At 34.9% G+C, this 17,365-nt stretch overlaps 1 protein-coding gene and 1 pseudogene across 1 annotated transcript in view; one reads left to right on the plus strand and one right to left on the minus strand.

Moving 5' to 3' along the window:
* RSBN1L (round spermatid basic protein 1 like) overlaps positions 1-17,365 on the plus strand; it is an 85,929-nt gene that overhangs the window by 37,545 nt on the left and 31,019 nt on the right. Inside the window, exon 3 of the mRNA XM_027838522.1 lies at positions 4,166-4,809. Within this exon, the coding sequence (XP_027694323.1) occupies positions 4,166-4,809 (644 nt within the window). The remainder of the gene's footprint in view (positions 1-4,165; positions 4,810-17,365) is intronic.
* Positions 15,526-17,107, minus strand: LOC114025178 (annotated as a pseudogene).

The raw sequence follows: 17,365 nt of genomic DNA on the forward strand, positions 1-17,365 counted from the left end.
TATCAATTAAACTACCTTTAAATTTTCTTGACTCTTTTTTGAAATTTATCTTTATAAAGGCATATGCATATTTTTCTTTGTTCTGTTATAACTTAAATCATAATTAGTTGTTGGTTTTCTTTATCCGTGTTGATGTCGAGGTATTACCTGGATTCAGACATTTTTTATACTTAAAGTGACAAATCATGATCATTTTGAAAAACATTTAAGTGCCTGTGGATAGAAATCTACATTATATTTCCTTTATTATTATATAAAGTGAGTCAGCCGAGACTTTATAGTCTAAGCAAAATTTAATAGGAAAAAATTTTTCTTCACTGCCTCTTCTAGCACCACTTTTTTTGTGTGACATGCTTTTCTATATTACTCCAGAACAATAAGTCTTCAATAACTTCTTTTATTAAATAAAACTTTTTGTTGAACCATGATTGACTTAAAAATATAACTAAATGTTTCTTCCATTCTGTTTTGTTTCTCTCCTTTCTCTTCACATGCTGTAAAATACATTTTATATAAGGATAAAAAGTAAAAGATAAGGAGTAGAGGTTTACTTTGTCACCTCTTAAATTGTGGCAACTGAAGAGATTTTTTTGTGTGTGTGTTGCTGAGGCAAGGGCTTAGTGATACTGGTGTTGTTGAAGAACTTCACTTAAATATGTATGAGAAAAAAATAAGGAGGGGCAGCTAGGTGGTGAATGGTTAGAGCACCACTCTGGAGTCAGGAGGACCTGAGTTCAAATTTGGCCTCAGACACATAACACTCACTAGCTGTGTAACTCTGGGCAAGTCACTTAACCCCAATTGCCTTGCCAAAAAAAAAAAAAAAAGAATAAGGGAAAAATAACTCAGCGATTGTGTAGGTTTTCCACTCAAATCCTTTTTTATGCATCTGTTATGTACAAGATACAGTACTAAACAGAATAGGAATACAGAGACACGGTCCCTGACTTTAAGAAGCTAATAAAGTTAGTAGAGTAGTTAATACTACAGAAGTTTCATGTGATTAGCATAAACAGTATTTAAATGGGATGGCTATTTGGAAGGTGAAATTATTTTTAGACAAAATGGCCTGGAAAGTCTTCGTGGAAGAATTCCAGTTTGAGCTGGTCCTAGAATGCTATGTAAAATTTTGAAAGGTAGAGATAAAGGAGGGCAGAACATAAGGCCTTCAAGTCAAGAAGACCAGTGTTCAAATTCTGCATCTGACTGCATGTGAACACAGGATAAATCATTTAACCTACTATTGCCCCAGACAACTTTTAGGTGCTTCAGCAGCCTCAAAGAAGTTTACTAACTCCAGACTGATACCATCTACTTAACCTGGTAGAGGTAAGCCCCTCACCAGAGGTAGGAAAGATTTAACATTTCTTCAGGTAATGCTGAATATTGCATTTATCCAACACTATAGGTTCATTTTAGGGAAGTAATAGAAAGTAAATCTAGAAATTTTGAGGCTGAATAGTGGGACCTCTCCCCCCCTCCCCCCCAGGCCACTGGGGTTAAGTGACTTGCCCAGAGTCACACAGCTAGTAAGTGTTATATGTCTGAGGCTGGATTTGAACTGACTCCAGGGCTGGTGCTCCTAGTTGCCCCAGTGGGAACTCTTGAATGCCAGCTTAGGAGTTTATTCATTATTTGGTAGGCAATGAGGGGAATTGATGAGGGGAATGACATAATCTGAGTAGTATGCTAGGAAAATTTTTCTGGCAACTGTGCAGAATGGATTGGAGTGAGGGTGAACTGGAGACGAGAATACTAGTTTAGGAGACTATGCAATAGTACTGGTGTGAAGTAATAACGATCTGAGTATGGTAGTGGCAGTTTCAGTGGGGGAAGAAAGGGATAGATGTGACAACAATGCAAAACAAAAATCACCTAGATTTGGTGACACTGAATCAACAGAAGGAATCAGAGGTTTTTTATTGGGTGATGGAGAGGGAAAATGGTAGTACCATTTCATAAATTTAATTCAGGAGTGGGACCTAATTTGGAGAGGAGGATTTAGATGGGTAAGTTAAAGTGATCTTCGGACATTAAGATGAATAAATGCTAAACAATTAGAAGTGTAGGATAAGACACTTAAGTACTTATCTGATAAATACTTAAAGCCTAAGTTGAAGTTTGAACATTCAGTGCAAAGGTGATTGTTGAAATTACAGATATGTGTGAGATAACATGGGAAATACATGTAGAGAGAGAAAAGGGAGGAATGAGAATGGATTCCCAAGGAAAGTCCAAATTTAGGGTACAAGAGGACAGCAATCAGAGAAATGAGATGAGGAAAATTTCAACGAGGTTGGTATCAGTAGCATTAAATAATGGCAGAGTACTCCAGGAAGATGAACCCTGAGAAAGAGAAACTGGATTGGCCGTTAAGGATGTTGTTGGAATTTTCAAGAGCAGTTTCAATAAATTGGTAATTGATAGGGTGGCAAGCCAGTTTGCAGGGAGTTAAAAAGTGATGAAGATTTAAGGAAGTAGAGGCAATTGGAGACTAGTTGTGAAAGGAAAGAGAAAAGTACAAACACAATATATTTTATTTTGGGGGTAGCAGCATTAGGTCAACATTTCTTTCTAGAATAAGCAACAAGGAGATGTTGCAGATGCTTTGAATCCTGAAGAAGTGTGGAAGAATTAGCTTTGAAAATAGGAGCATATTTTCATTTGAGACAAGTGTGAACAAGAAAGATTAAAGTGAAGTCAGAAAGAAATTTTGAGGGGAATTCAGGAGGTTCAAGGGGTGGATGGTCCTATACAGATGAAAATAAATAAACTCATATCTAGATTTTTACTTCTTTTAGTTGAGAGAATAATTTTAGGAAATGTAATTTTTCTTTTGGAAATTTGTAATTTTCAGTTACATGTTTAGAGAGGCACGGTAAGGCCATGGATTTTAAGTTATAGTAAGAACAGCTTATAATTATGTAATGTAACATCTTATATTTTGCACATGAAAGCATTTTATAGTTTCACTTGATCCAGATTGCAGACCTGTGAGTTAGCAAGGGCAAGCATTATTATTGCCATTTTACAGATAAGGAAACTTGAGGTTAGTAATTAAATGACTTGCCCATAAATCTCTTTTGCCTACTGTGCCACAATTCATGATTTCTTCTTTTTTTATTTCCACATTGTTTAGTCCATGCTTTCTTTTGACTGCTTATTTTTGATTTGGACTTTCAATGGTATCAGTCTGGAGTTAGTAAACTTCTTTGAGGCTTCTGAAGCACCTAAAAGTTGTCTGGGGCAGTAGTAGGTTAAATGATTTATCCTGTGTTCACATGGAGTTAGATGCAGAATTTGAACACTGGTCTTCTTGACTTGAAGGCCTTATTATTCCTTATTAAATTAAATTAAATTAACCTAAATTAAAGCCTCTTACTGTACCAATTGATCTTTCAGTCTGTCATTACATTAATATAGCCTTATTCTTCTACCTCTATATCTTGTCTCTTTAGTGAAAATGAACAAAAGTCATGGAGGTATTGGAGTTCTGTTACTGTTCCTTACATCTTTGAGGGCTTGGTTTTTGAGGAAAAATTAATTACTTTGTAAATTATATTTCTGCTTTGTCTTTTTCATTGGTTCTTTTTTGGAACTTAGAGGACTACAGAAGCCCCAAAGAGTCCCTATAGAGGCAAAATTAGCTCCAACATAGAAAGAGACAAATCAGGTAGCTTACATGTTGCCTTTTCTTGCTATTTTACTGTTTTTACAAATATTTTATACATGTTCATGTTGTCACTCTCCTAGTTGCAGTTAGCTGGGCGGGGGAAGGGCATGAGTTTGAGTCTAAGGACAGTTTCCAACTCTCAATAGTGGGTGCCTTTCTACACAGTATTGGTGTTGATAAGCTTTTCCCCCCTGTGTTTTATGGTAGATTGTTCCATTCTTTTGATTTTATTAGTGTTTTTCTATTTTTTACCTAAAGTGTGATATTTAAACTTTTTATACATCCCAAAAGTCTTAGTGTACTTAGTGTGCTTAAAATGGCACTAAGACTTTTGGGACACTCTGTGTATTAAGTTTTCAGTACTGTGTAAAATTAATCCCCAATACAAAGTACAATGAAGGTAAACTTGTGTTTTTTATTAAAATGCTTTACCTAAGGTGTGGGATTTTAGCAGTTAAAATAAGGAGTTTCAAAACAAATTTTTCCCAACAGGTGGGAAGGACAAACCAAAAACAAATGCAGAAGACTTACAAATTAAAAAGGTAAAGAAGAAAAAGAAAAAGAAACACAAAGAAAGTGAAAAAAGGAAGCGTCCAAAAATGTATAGCAAATCTATTCAAACCATCTGCTCAGGATTGCTTTCCGATGTTGAAGATCGAGAAGCCAGAGGCATCATAGATGATCATCTTAAGGATTATATTGGAAAGAATTTGGATACCAAGAAGGAGTATGAATCTAAGATACCAGAGAACAGTGAGTTTCCATTTGTCTCGTTAAAGGAGCCTCGAGTTCAGAATAAAATGAAAAGGTTGGACACATTGGAGTTCAAACAGCTCATTCATATCGAGCACCAGCCTAATGGAGGTGCATCAGTGATCCATGCCTACAGTAATGAACTCTCCCACTTGTCTCCTGTGGAGATGGAGAGATTTGCAGAAGAATTTGTGGGTCTGGTTTTTAGTGAAAATGAAAACTCTGCAGCTTACTATGTAATGGGTATTGTTCATGGGGCAGCTACATATTTACCTGACTTTTTAGACTACTTTTCATTTAATTTTCCCAATTCACCAGTGAAAATGGAGATATTAGGAAAGAAAGATATAGAGACAACGACTATGTCCAATTTTCATGCTCAGGTAAGAGGTTCTCTTTTTAAAAAAATAACTAAATGGTATTTTATGAAGGTTTTTGTTCCTTTTTGAGTTGTTAACTGTTTTCACTGTAGTTATAAAAGGGAAGGTAAGAATGAAGAATTTAGGAGAGTGTTAGGCATAAGCTACTTTCTAAGCCTGGTAGATAACACATAAAGTGTTTTTATAAAATTGTAGTTTCTAGCCATTACTTCAGAATTTTTCCTTAGAGATGATTAACAAAACCTATGTAAAGTTAAAAAGAAATCCTTTGCAGGTGTTATCTGTGGCCCTAATGAAAGGTTTTATGTGCAATATAAATAATAGTCATTAAGCATGTAGTCTAAAATACACTTGGAATTTGCTAATGTATTTTTCCATGCCACAAAATTTACTTTTTCTCCTTTAAAAATTGCCTAAAATTCATCTTTCCCTTCCACCTTCTCCCTTTCCCCCCCACATAAAATTGTTTTAGCCTTTTAAAGTATATTACAGCAGTCTAATTTCTGATAGATCTTTGAAGTAGAATCATTATATAATAAGACTTAGAAGGAAACATGTAGATCCACTATATTGACCCTGTTTTACAGATGAGAAAATTGAGACAGAGAGGGTACATTAATTACCTCCAGTGGTAACCATATGAGTTATATGAATAGGATCAGAATCTTGGTCTCCTAACTGACAATCCTGTGTTCTTTCTGTAATACTGAATTATTGCAGTTAATTTCCACATTGTTGTACTGAGGTAAATTCTTTTATTGGCTTTGAAGAGAGCTAAGATGAGTTGACTCAGCAAACATTTATCAGCTGTCAACTGAGTGCGTGGTGTGTTGAGTGATGGGGATACAAAAATGAAATAGACCTGTGTTCAAGGAGCTTACATTCTGTTGGAGGGTTTCAGCCTATAAATCAAGGGAATTTAAAGAGGGGATTTGGAAGGATGCCTATAGGCTTGAGGGTGGAGGTGGTAAGATAACATTGAGCTGTGCCTTAAAGAAAGATAAGATTTCTAAAAGTTGAGGAGTAAGAGGATGCACATTCCAGGCAAGGAAAATTGCTTCTGTGAGTGAGGTGGGAGATACAATAGAAAACTTAGGGAATAATTTGTATGTGAAAGGGTGTATTAAGTAATAAGACTGTAAAGGTGAGTTGGAAGGAGATTGTGGAAGTAGTATCAAGTTTTCTACTAGAGGCAAACCTCTTGGAGAAAGTTTTTTAATGGGGTGAGAAATATTGAAGATAAATTTATGTTATTCTTTCAGGTACCAGGTTTAGGTTATTTCTTTGACATTTTGTGTGTACTGATAAAGATAATGAAAAATAGAGGGAATAAATATAAAATTGAAAAATGTGCTAGCAACTGGGTGTACAAAGACAGAAATAATTGTCTAAGCCTTCATTTTATCTCCCTGTGTATAGACACACACACTCACCCCTCACTTCTTCCTCCCTACCTTCTCCCTGTTACCTGAGCTGTGCCTAAAAGAGAATGTTAGTAAATATAAAACATTTTAATGCCCTCTGGCATTCTGATTTTTTGAGGCTTCACTGTGTTTTGCTTTTAGTGTGCAATGTGGTTTTTTTTTTTCTTTTTGTATTTTGTAATTTGCCTCACCCCAGATATTACTTACCTTTTTCTCCTTTCTTCTTGGCTACTAGAAAAGGCCCTTTAATCAAAAAAGTTACATCTTCACACTCTTGTCTTGAGTCAGAAAAAGCTCAGTTTGAATATTAGTTAGAGAAGTAATGTCATTAGGTATTTATCGAGGACTATGGAATTTGAATTCCTAGCATGTCAGATTCATATTTGGATAAAAACACAGTACAACCTTGTTTATCCCTGTAAAGACTTTACATTAGGGCTTGCTTTTTAACTTTGGAATTATATGTGTGAGATCCTAGTGTCTTATCTTGCATATTGGGATGTCTTCCTTTTGAATATTTTTTATCTTTCTACTTTTGAACTTTTGTATTTCATATTTTGGTCAATCTGGATATTGAGGTTGTATTATAAAAATGCATTCTGAATTAAAATATAAACACTTCGGGGGCATTGATAAAGATATTCCCTGAAATTTGTAGAATAATCAGTTGTTTATATTATTTTAAAAGATATGACTAGCAAAAGGGTGTAGATTGTCAAATTTTAAACTTCAAACCTTTTGATAGAAGTCTGTTTGAGAAAAGACACAGATGTGGATTTTTGTGCAGTTTCATTATCCTTGAGCCTAATGTTTTCTAGGTATAATCTTTAGTCATCCTCAGGTTTATTTTATAAAATGAGAATTTGTTTAGCTTTTTTAGTCATTGCCCGCTCTAATGTTAGACATTATGCAGAAGAAGAGATGATATTGTGGTTCTCAACTCCACTTACTCCCTTGATTACAATAATAAATTTGATCACAATAACAGATTGATATTTGTCAGAAATTATGCTTTACTGTTTCTTGTGACTACAAATATTTTTTACATAAGTGTAATGCTATTCAGAGACGTTTCTTAGTCTGTAAGCCCTTGGCCTCTTTCATTTCTTGGGACTGAACTATATTTTTCAACATAATTTTTGCCATGACATTTAGATCATAAGTATATGGTGACTTCATTAGGATATTGGCAAATTCTTAGACTTTCCATTTCTCTTCTTCTGCAATAACTATTGGTACATAATTCTCTTTTAAAACTACTTTTAATTATCTTTACAGTAGTTTATTTACTTATGATCATTATAAACAAGATGAAATAACCAGTCCCAGGAAATATTTCTTGTAGCCTTTGACCACATGATGATAAGGAGGAAGGTAACACACATTTAACACTATAAAATTTATGAAGTGCTTTTTTCACAACAACCCCTGTTAGGTTATAGCAGTAATATTAACCCCTTTTTACAGATGAGGAAACAGGCCTACAGAGGTTAAACAAATATTTGTCCACGGTCACATATATCTAAAAAGTGTCAGAGCTGGTTTGAATTCTGTTCTGGACTGAAATTTCAGCGTTCTTTCCACTTGTACCACTGTACTTCTGAAATCAGATTATTGATCTCCTTTATTTCGCCCTCTGAGGAAAACTTTTGGGTTGACCTTCTGATTAGCTGTACCTACTTTTTCTTCTGTTTTCATTTATAGTAAGAATGTTAATATGGATATAACTCTTCTAATAGTGAACACACTTGAACAAAGATCATGCATTAAGAGTTCCAATTTTTAAATTTTAAAAGAATTATTTGATTCTTAGGATCCTCTGATTATTTCTTATCCATTTTATCGAGTGTGGAGAGCTTCAGAAAATCTCGGGCCATTGCTCATTTTGTTTGTTTCATGGGCCACATTTTGAGAGAAAGTCCAATTTTCTGGTGATGAGTTTTTCTGTGTAGGTAGATTTGGACAATGGATGTATAGTATATTTCTAGGCCTTTTCCTGCCCTAGTTTGTGTTCTGCTGATATAGTCTTTGAAGACAAGACCTAGGCTCATTCCCACACCACAATAGGGATCAAAAATAGGAGTTTTGTGGTGGTTGCTAGAAAATCACACATTTGATTACCACTAGCTTCTAAGTTTCCTTTTGAGTAATTTTAAGTGAATAAAATGAAATAATAGCTAGAGGGACCTTAGAAATAACTTAGCCAAACCTTCCTATCTCTTCCCCTTTTTATAGAGGAAGAATCTGAAAACCAGAGAGAGGTGAAGTGACTTGCCCACGGTCATCTAAGTAAATAGAAGATATCACATTTAAAGCTGAGGTCCTCTGACTACATAGCTATTATTTTTTTCTGTTATTTCTTACTGTCTCTTTAGAATTGTAGTGCTCTTGAGCCAAACAGAATTACGAGTTCATTCAAGTTAATTTGTCCTTGGAAATAATCTTTGAAGAAGCCTTTTTAGAAATTTGTCATTTAACATCAAGTGAACTGCTGAATTACCTTACACATAAACATATCGAATATGGAAGTACCAACTAAAGTAACCACAGAGGAATCAAAGCCACATGAGCCCTAACAGTTTTAATTATGTGGTAAAAGGTTTATTTATTTTATTATTTTTCATAAGTGTTTAATAGATATGCTCAATAAGGTATGAGACAGTAGAAAGCTGATATGTGATAGAACAAATCTAGAAAGATATTGGACCTGTGATTTCAGTAATATAAATAATTCCCAGGAGAGGAAGTTCTCTTTTCCAAAACAAATCTTTCTGAACCTTTGCTGTAATTTAAATTCTTTGAGAGTTGCCTAGAGCTCTGGGAGCTCAAGTTAAGTGATTTACCCAGGAAGGTTACCATCTATTAAAGGGCAGGTCCTGTCTTTGTGTCTAGCTCCATACACTACGTCATAGCTTCTTTTAAGGACTGTGCTTTAAAGGAGAGAAGATAGGAAGTTCAGAGAACAGCTGACCAATCAAAATATGACCCTACTTCTATAGTTTTCTCGGTCTTAGAAGCCTAATGAAACTGATAGACTGCAGCCTTATTGTAGTAACCACAGGTAATATGCTGTAGTAGATAGAGTTCTGGACTTGGAGTCAGGAAGACTGTCACTTAATCTCCCTCAGCCTCATTTTCTTCATATGTGAAATGTGGATAATAATATCACTTGTCTTACAAGGTTGTTGTGAGGATCAAAATGAGAGAGTGTATGAAAAGTGCTTTGCAAACTTTAAAGCCCTATATAAATGTCACCTATTATTATTAGTAAGTTGTAGCAGCAGTAGCAGTCTGTGTTTCTCTTGATGTGTCCCAAGGGGTTATGTTCATTTTTTTGCCTGCTGCCGTGTTACATTATTGACTTCTGTTGACCTTATACTTTACTTTAAAAAACAAACAAAAACAGAGTTCTTTTTCACTTAAACAGTCTAGCCAAGCACACCCAGTACCACACTTACGAAGTTGGTACCCTGAATTCAAGTATAAAACCTTACATTAGATTTTGCTTCCCATTCTAAGCTGTTGAGGTATTTTTGGATCCTGGCTCTATCATCTTGTATGTTAATTATCTCTCCCAAATTTGTGTCATCTGCAGATTTGATAATGCATGTCAGCTGTTCACACAAATAATTGATAAAAAAGTGTTAAATGGAACAGGACCCAGGGTACATTTCTAGGGTCTTCTATCAGAAACATCCCTTCAAATTGTCATTGACCAATCATTTATGATTATTCCTTGGATCAGCCTTTCACTAGTTCTGGTTCCACCTAATTATTTCATCTCCATGGCCAAATCTTTCCATCTAAAATGATACCATAAAAAACTTAGATGTCTAAATGAGTTGGAGGTGTACTTTGTTTATGGAATCTCCCTACTTTACCTTTCAGATATCCCTGTCAGAAAAGAAAATGAGACAATTTTGAGTACATTATGATTAAAAAGCTTGCACAAATAAAATATACTAAGAAGAGAAATGGTAGAGTAGGAAAAAAATATTTGCACCAAATATCACACAACTAAGTCTAATATCCTGAATTAACAGGGAATTAATCCACATGTATAAATATCAAGATCTGGTCCTCAATCAATGTGAACAAGGAGTTATAAAGAAACACTTCACATTATAAAAGACTCAGTGAATACATGAGTATTCACTAATAGAATCACTAATAGAAATGCTAGATAAAATAGTTTCATCTCATACAATGCAAATTTGGCAAAAATCAGAAACATTGTTTCTGAAGCCTCAAGTAGGATAAGAGAAGCTGTTGATTAGTCAGGAATAGAGTACATTGAGAAATTCTCAGTTTCATCTGGTGGAAGAGCTGTGAGAAGACAGACATATCACTGCACTCCAATGAATTGTTGTGGGTAGAGATGTAGATCTAGTCATTCTGGATTTCATTTTGGAATTATATAAGAAAAATTACCAAATTGACTGTACACATTGACACAGCAATCCCATTTTTGGACATGCACTCTGGGCAAGTCAGTGACAGAAACAGGGTTTATATATATCAAAATACTCACAGCAACATCCTTTTTGTTTTGTAAGCAAATAGGATGTCCATCAATTGGGAAGTAAAATAAAAAAAAACTGTCATATGAACATATTGAAATATTGATGTACATTAAGAAGTAATTCTACATGGAATTCAGAGAAACTTAAAATTTGTATGATTTGATGCAGAGTGAAGCAGGCAGAGCAGAAAACAATAACTATAATGACTAGAACAATGTAAGTGAAAAGATCACAAAAGGAAGTTGACCTCTGAGTTAGGGAAGAACTAATAAAGGTCCCAGAGAATCGATAATGAAACATGTCTCCTCCTTCCTATAGAGAGATGGAAGACAACTAGGATAGAATATTGCAAACATAGATTTAGTTACTGTCTCAAATGTTGTTGCTCATTTGATTTTCTTTATTGGAAGGGAGAAAGTTCAGTTTAGGAGTGTGTGGTTTGAAAATACTGTGATTAAAACAAAGGCATCATTAATATATACATGTGCATACTATTTTCAAAGGAAGATATTTTTATTTGACATGACACTCCTGATGAAGCTATTTTAACTTTTAGTCACCTCCACTCTTTTTTCGTTGTTTTAAATTAAATTTCATATTTTTCAGTTAACAAGCGTTTTTTTTCCCCCACCTGCAAAACAAAAACTTGGAACAAAACTTTGTTAACACATAAGCTTAATCACAGAAAACAGATTCCTTTACTGCTGTCTCATTCTCTATATTAGTTCATCTACCTCCCTGTCAGGAAGTGAGTAACCTTGATTTCATCATGGGTCTTCTGGAATCATAGTTGATCATTCCCTTGATCTGAAATTTGTAATCTTTCACAATTTTTCTTTTTTTACAGTGTTAATGTTAAGTATAAATTGCTCTCCTGGTTCTTCTCCCTTCACTTGGCTTCTCTTCATAGAAGTTTTCCCTAAAACCATTTTTCTTTATTTCTCATACCACAATAATATTTCATTGTATTTATATACACAATGGAATATTATAATTTGTTAAGCTGTTCCACATTTGATGAGCATCCCCTTCATTTCTAATTCTTTGCCACTGCAAAAAGTGGCTACATAAGTAATTGTGTTGGTATTTGTATGTATGTGTGTGTATATATTCATGTATGTTTGTATTTGTGACATTTCCTTTTTTAAGTCACTTTGGAGTATATGAACTTGGTAACACTTGACTTTGTAAAATCTTACAAATCATTCCCTTAATTACTCTAGGAACCTAATTTTGTTAGGGGAGGTGAGGGTAGTGTGGGCCAGCAGGAGAGACTCTTGGTGTCAGAATTCCCTCCAGTGATGTAAATCAGAACCAGTTTGTGATGTCATAGGGAGTTGCCAAGGCACTCACTTAAGTGATTTGTCCGGGATCTCTCAGCTAGTAAATGTCAAAAGACAATATTTGAACTCAGGTTTCCCTGACTTCCAAGTCTAGCACTGTATTCACTATGTCATCTTGCCTTTTTCTTTAATAAAATACTGTAGAATTTGATCTGCAAATCCATCTAAACTTGAGGTAAAGAACTCTTATTTGATTAGCTTTTGAAGTGCTGTTAGTTTCAGGGCCTCCATTTGGGGGATAAAAATTTCATTGATGCTTTTGTGTTTATATTACAGTAATTTCTGGACACTTCCTAACTAACTCTTCTTTGTAACAAAGAGAATCAAATCAATTAAACAGAAATCCTATGCAGTGATTCTGTCTGTCCATCCACTCACCTATCTGTTGGTCTGTCTGTCTGTCTCACATTTTGCTCTAGTAGTCCTTTGCCTTTTTGCCATGAAGCAAGAGACATGTTTCAGTATCTGTTCTCATCTTTGATTTTTCACTTATTCAGAATTTACATTGTTGTAACAATTGTGTTTTCTCTTTGAAAAAAATCTGGTTATTTTGCTCTGTGTCAGTGATACAGACTAATATTTGTCTTTTCTTTCAGCACAGTTTTTCAACCATTCTCCATTTGATAGGTATGCAGTTTATTTTCATTTTTTTGCTACTGTAAAGAGTATTAATATGAATATACACATATACATAAATATATATTGGCAGGTTACCATTAAGATGAAATAATATGCTCTTAACAGATTGGAGAGTTGATAGTTTTTTCTTTTGACCATAATTCCTCATTCTCCTTTCTCTTTTTTAATCAGCTGTTATTCTGTCTTTATCCTGACTTGTATGACAATTTATGAAGCTGAATGTAGTTATGAATGAATAGTAATATGTTGATTTCTCTAACTTGGTTTTCTTATTATAAAGCCAAAGTTAGAAGACCTTAGAACCCACCTAGTTGAATTTATATCTAAGCAAAAAATCTCATCTATAATATTGTACTAAGTGTTCATCTAGTCTTAGAACTACAGTGGGAGGCTATTTACGTCTACAAATAGCCCATTCCACTTTTACATAGCATTGTTTGGAAGTTTTTCCTTATATGGGAATGAAATCCACCACTCTTCAACCTCAAACCATTGTTCCTATTCTGCCCTCTGAGGCCAAACAGAACAAGTGTAACCCTTCTTCTATTTGACAGTCATTCAGATATCTTGAAAATAGCTATATCATGTATCACTCTAAGACAAGGGTTCTTATCTATTATCCACTTATCACCATATGAATAGATTTCGTGGGGAGTTTGTGAACTTGGCTAGAGAAAAAGATAAGATGTTTTTAGACATTAGAAATTAGTTACTAGATAAGAGGTCTATGACATGATAAAAAAGATAAGGACCCTGCTTCTAAGACTTCTTTAGATTAAACATCCTTATCTTCTTCAATTGACATGGTATAGTTTCAGATTTTCTCACTATCCTGACCATCCTTCTATGGATAAACTCTACCTTTTCAGTGTCCTTCCTAAGATGTGGTACCCAGAGTTGAGCTAATCAGGAGGAATTTAACTTATCATTTTGGATGCTGTATTTCTGTTAATGAAACATAAAGATGATACTGTATTTTCTGACTGCCATGTCACAGTATTGATTTGTAAGAAAATATAGTCCCTTAAAAGAATGTATTTTCTGGGTATCTTGCAAATCTAATGAAAAGGGCCTTAAGCCAAAAGGCTCAGTTAATGGAAAAGATTGGTTATATGCATCTCCAAAGTTAAATAAGGTAGAGATACCATGTTTGTTTGGAATTCTTTTTCATCTTCCTTCTGTTTTCTTATTTTTTCTTGGAGCTGGAACCTTCTTCCTATCTCCTTCCCACCCCACCCCTGAATTGTACAGAAAAGAAGGACAAAGCCCTTGTTACAAATATGCACATTCAAACAAAACAAATTCTTGCATTGGCAGTGTCGAAAAAGAAATGTCTCATTCTGCATCTTTAATCCATTACCTTTCTGTCAGTAGGTGGGTAGCCTTTTCGTTATTGGTCCTCTGGATCTGTTGTTGGTCATTGAGGTATTTGGCTTTACAAGGTCATTGTTATTGTATAAATTGTTTTCCAGGTTCTGTTCACTTCATTCTCTATCAAGTCGTACAAAACCTCCCAAGTTTCTCTGAACTCTCCCTTTCTTCATTTCTCATGACACAATAATATTCTGTTACATTTATGTAACAAATTTGTTCACCAGATTGTTAATTTGTAGTTCTTTGCCACTATAAAAGGAGATGCTATAAATACTGTGAGAAGTAAAAAACGATTATATTTCCATATAAGGAAATTGAGAGAAAAGTAGCTCTGGGTCAGGAGCTTCCAGAATCAGCTAAAAGTGGGTGAAACTGGTTGTTTGATTAAAGAGGCTGGAAGTAGGACAAAGGTTAAGCTTTACTTAGAGTGTGCATGAGTAATAAATAGGCTCATGAATACACTGTTTTATGTGTGAAGAAGGAGAAGGAAACATACCAAGGAGAACATGTGGTGGGCCTTTTGGGAAGTGTGTGACCTGTGCTGACGTCTACCAGTGAAAGTCAGCTAGGAGGGACTTGCCGCAGGGAATAGGGATATAAGGTTTGCTCTTCCTTCTGTGGTGTATGTGTGCTCATCTCAAGTTCCACATCTGCTTCCTCCGGGAAGCATACTAAAGGTTTCACTGCTTTACTCATCCTGAGTCTAACTTACTGTGCCTATTTGGGCTTCAGAGGTTATTTCCAACAATATTTTTGTACATATTGGTTCTTTTCTTCTTTCTTTCACTTCTTTAGGATATATATAGTCTTAGTAGTAGTGTCATTCAGTCAAAGAGTATACAGAGTTTAATGATTTGGTGTCTGTAGTTCCAAATTTCATTTAATAGGTATATATCATTTCACAACTTTACCAACAATGTATTATTGTGCTCCCCCCCCAATAACATCTATTTTCCCTTTTGTCATCCTTGCCAGTTTGATTGGTTTTAACTGGAACCTCAGAGCTTCTTTAATTTGTATTTCTGTAATTATTAATAGTGATTTGGTGCATTTTTTTAAACATAGTTCTTGATGGCTTGGATTTCTTCCTTTGAAAGCTGCCTATACATATCCTTTAATCATTTCTCTATAAGGGAATGGTTCTTGTTCTTATGAATTTGAATTATTTTCCTATATATCTTGGAAATGAGATTTATCAGAGAAACATGCTGCAAGGATTTTTTTTCCCCAGTAAAATGTTTTCATTTTAATTTTAACAGTATCACTTTTATCTATTTATTTATTCATTTACTTATTTTAGCTCACACAAGTGTGCTATTTTCTTTTTGTTAAAATGAGGAAGGGTATGGAGAGTTAGAATTTATATATCAAGTTCAGCACAGTCTCATGCTTCACAGTTTTGCTGCTAGATCTCAGATTGATATAAATTCATCTAGGTTCTTTAATCAGTATAAGGAAGTTCTCCCATTGTGTATATTGTAGTAAACAGCAGCAAAATACCAAAACAAAATTCTGTATTGCTAAAAGCAGCTACTCCTGCTTGTGCCTTTAGAATACTAGTTGCAGATATTAAAAAAAAAAAAACACCCAGAGAATTTGGGCCATCACAGCTGAACTAGTAGCTATTCTGAGGAATAGAGTAGCTAAATTATCTTCTGATGTACAGTTCAAGGCATAATAGTAAAAATGAGAAGCTCGTTATACAATTAGATTAGGCAATTATTCATGATATTTTCTGGAAAAGAAAAAAAAAACACTACAAATTTTTGGTGGGATACAGACATGCCAGCATTATATTTAGAACTCTAAAGACACATTTCACGTAGTACAACAATGATTCTGGTAAGACCAACTGCTTACACTTACACACACACACACACACACACACACACATGCACGCACACACAGTTTTTAATGGTTTAAAAAACCCAAATTTGTTACTTTAGAAAAAACATATTTGGTGCATTTTCAGCAATATTATCGCTACAGCTCTGATAACTCAGTTCAGACAGAAGTGATAGTTTCCTTATATGTTGATATGACTTCTGCACTAATTCCCATCAGGCCAAAAAGTGTTAGGGCAGGTTTAGTAAAGATTGAATTGTTGCACAAATGAACATTGACTCATCAGATCCCACCGATCTCTTCTGTGCCTGTTTCAGGGGCAACTTCCTTGGAGAAGCTTAATTGATTTGATTCAAAGTCTCTTGTGGAATCCAACTCATATCAGCATCATTTTGGTTCGATGTACCCATTTCTACTTTCTGGGCTGGTCTTTTTCTCTTCCTAAATTCTAGAAGCTGACGAAGCCCAACAACTAGTAGCCTAAGTCCAGCAGGGAACATAAACATAAAGATCACTTCTCCATCCAACCCATCTTCTCTTTCAATAATTGTAGCTGTTTGATTAAAGACAGCATCTTGGAACATGTCGCCGTTTTAAATCTTGACTCAGATTGATGAGTAGACCGACTAGATGCTCACCCATGGGCTCTGCAGGGATGAAAGAGCACTCAAATGTTGCCTGCCTCTGGTGTGGCACTGCGGTGTTCAGAGGAAGAGCTGTGAAATTCTGAATATAAAACTGGTAATCCTGAGGATAGTGGAATGAGGCATGTAAAGATTCAACAATAAAGTCTTCTGTACCCTTGTTTGTAAAGCCTACCAGGAACTTCACAATGTTATTTGCTAGGAAATCTTCTCCGTTCACAAATAAGATAGTTGTGGCTGCACTTGGTGAGGCTTCAGCTTCACCAGAGGGGTCCTCTTCTTCTTCTTTTGCCAAATCTGTGGGTTCATCTTCTTCTAGTTCTGCATCATCTTCATCTTCAATTATCATATCTTCTAGCACTTGTTCATCCTCTGTAACATCTTGGACCACAGCTACTGACCCTCCAGGGCTGCCCCCAGGCAGTAGCATGGTAGGGAAGATGAGACAATATGATATCACTTTTATTTGTGTAAAGATTTAATTTTTATCCTGAGTTCATTTTATTTTCTGTGTGTCCCTTGTTTGGTTCTGAAAGGTAATTTCTTCCTTGCTCCTTTGATTGGTTTATGTCTAAGTTTTATCCTTAATGTGTAAGTCGTATCTGTTTGAAGAGCATATCTTGGTATATGATATGAGATATTGATCCATACCTGATTTCTGAAAGACTGCTTTCCAAAAGTTTTCCCAAGAAATTTTGTTCAGTAATAAATTCTTAGTCAAGTTGCTGGGGTTTTTGAAGTCCCTTGATGAGGAAATAGAGGCTTGG

Source organism: Vombatus ursinus, unplaced genomic scaffold (assembly GCF_900497805.2).
Source record: "Vombatus ursinus unplaced genomic scaffold, bare-nosed wombat genome assembly UNPS02014830.1, whole genome shotgun sequence".
NCBI classification, from domain to species: domain Eukaryota; kingdom Metazoa; phylum Chordata; class Mammalia; order Diprotodontia; family Vombatidae; genus Vombatus; species Vombatus ursinus.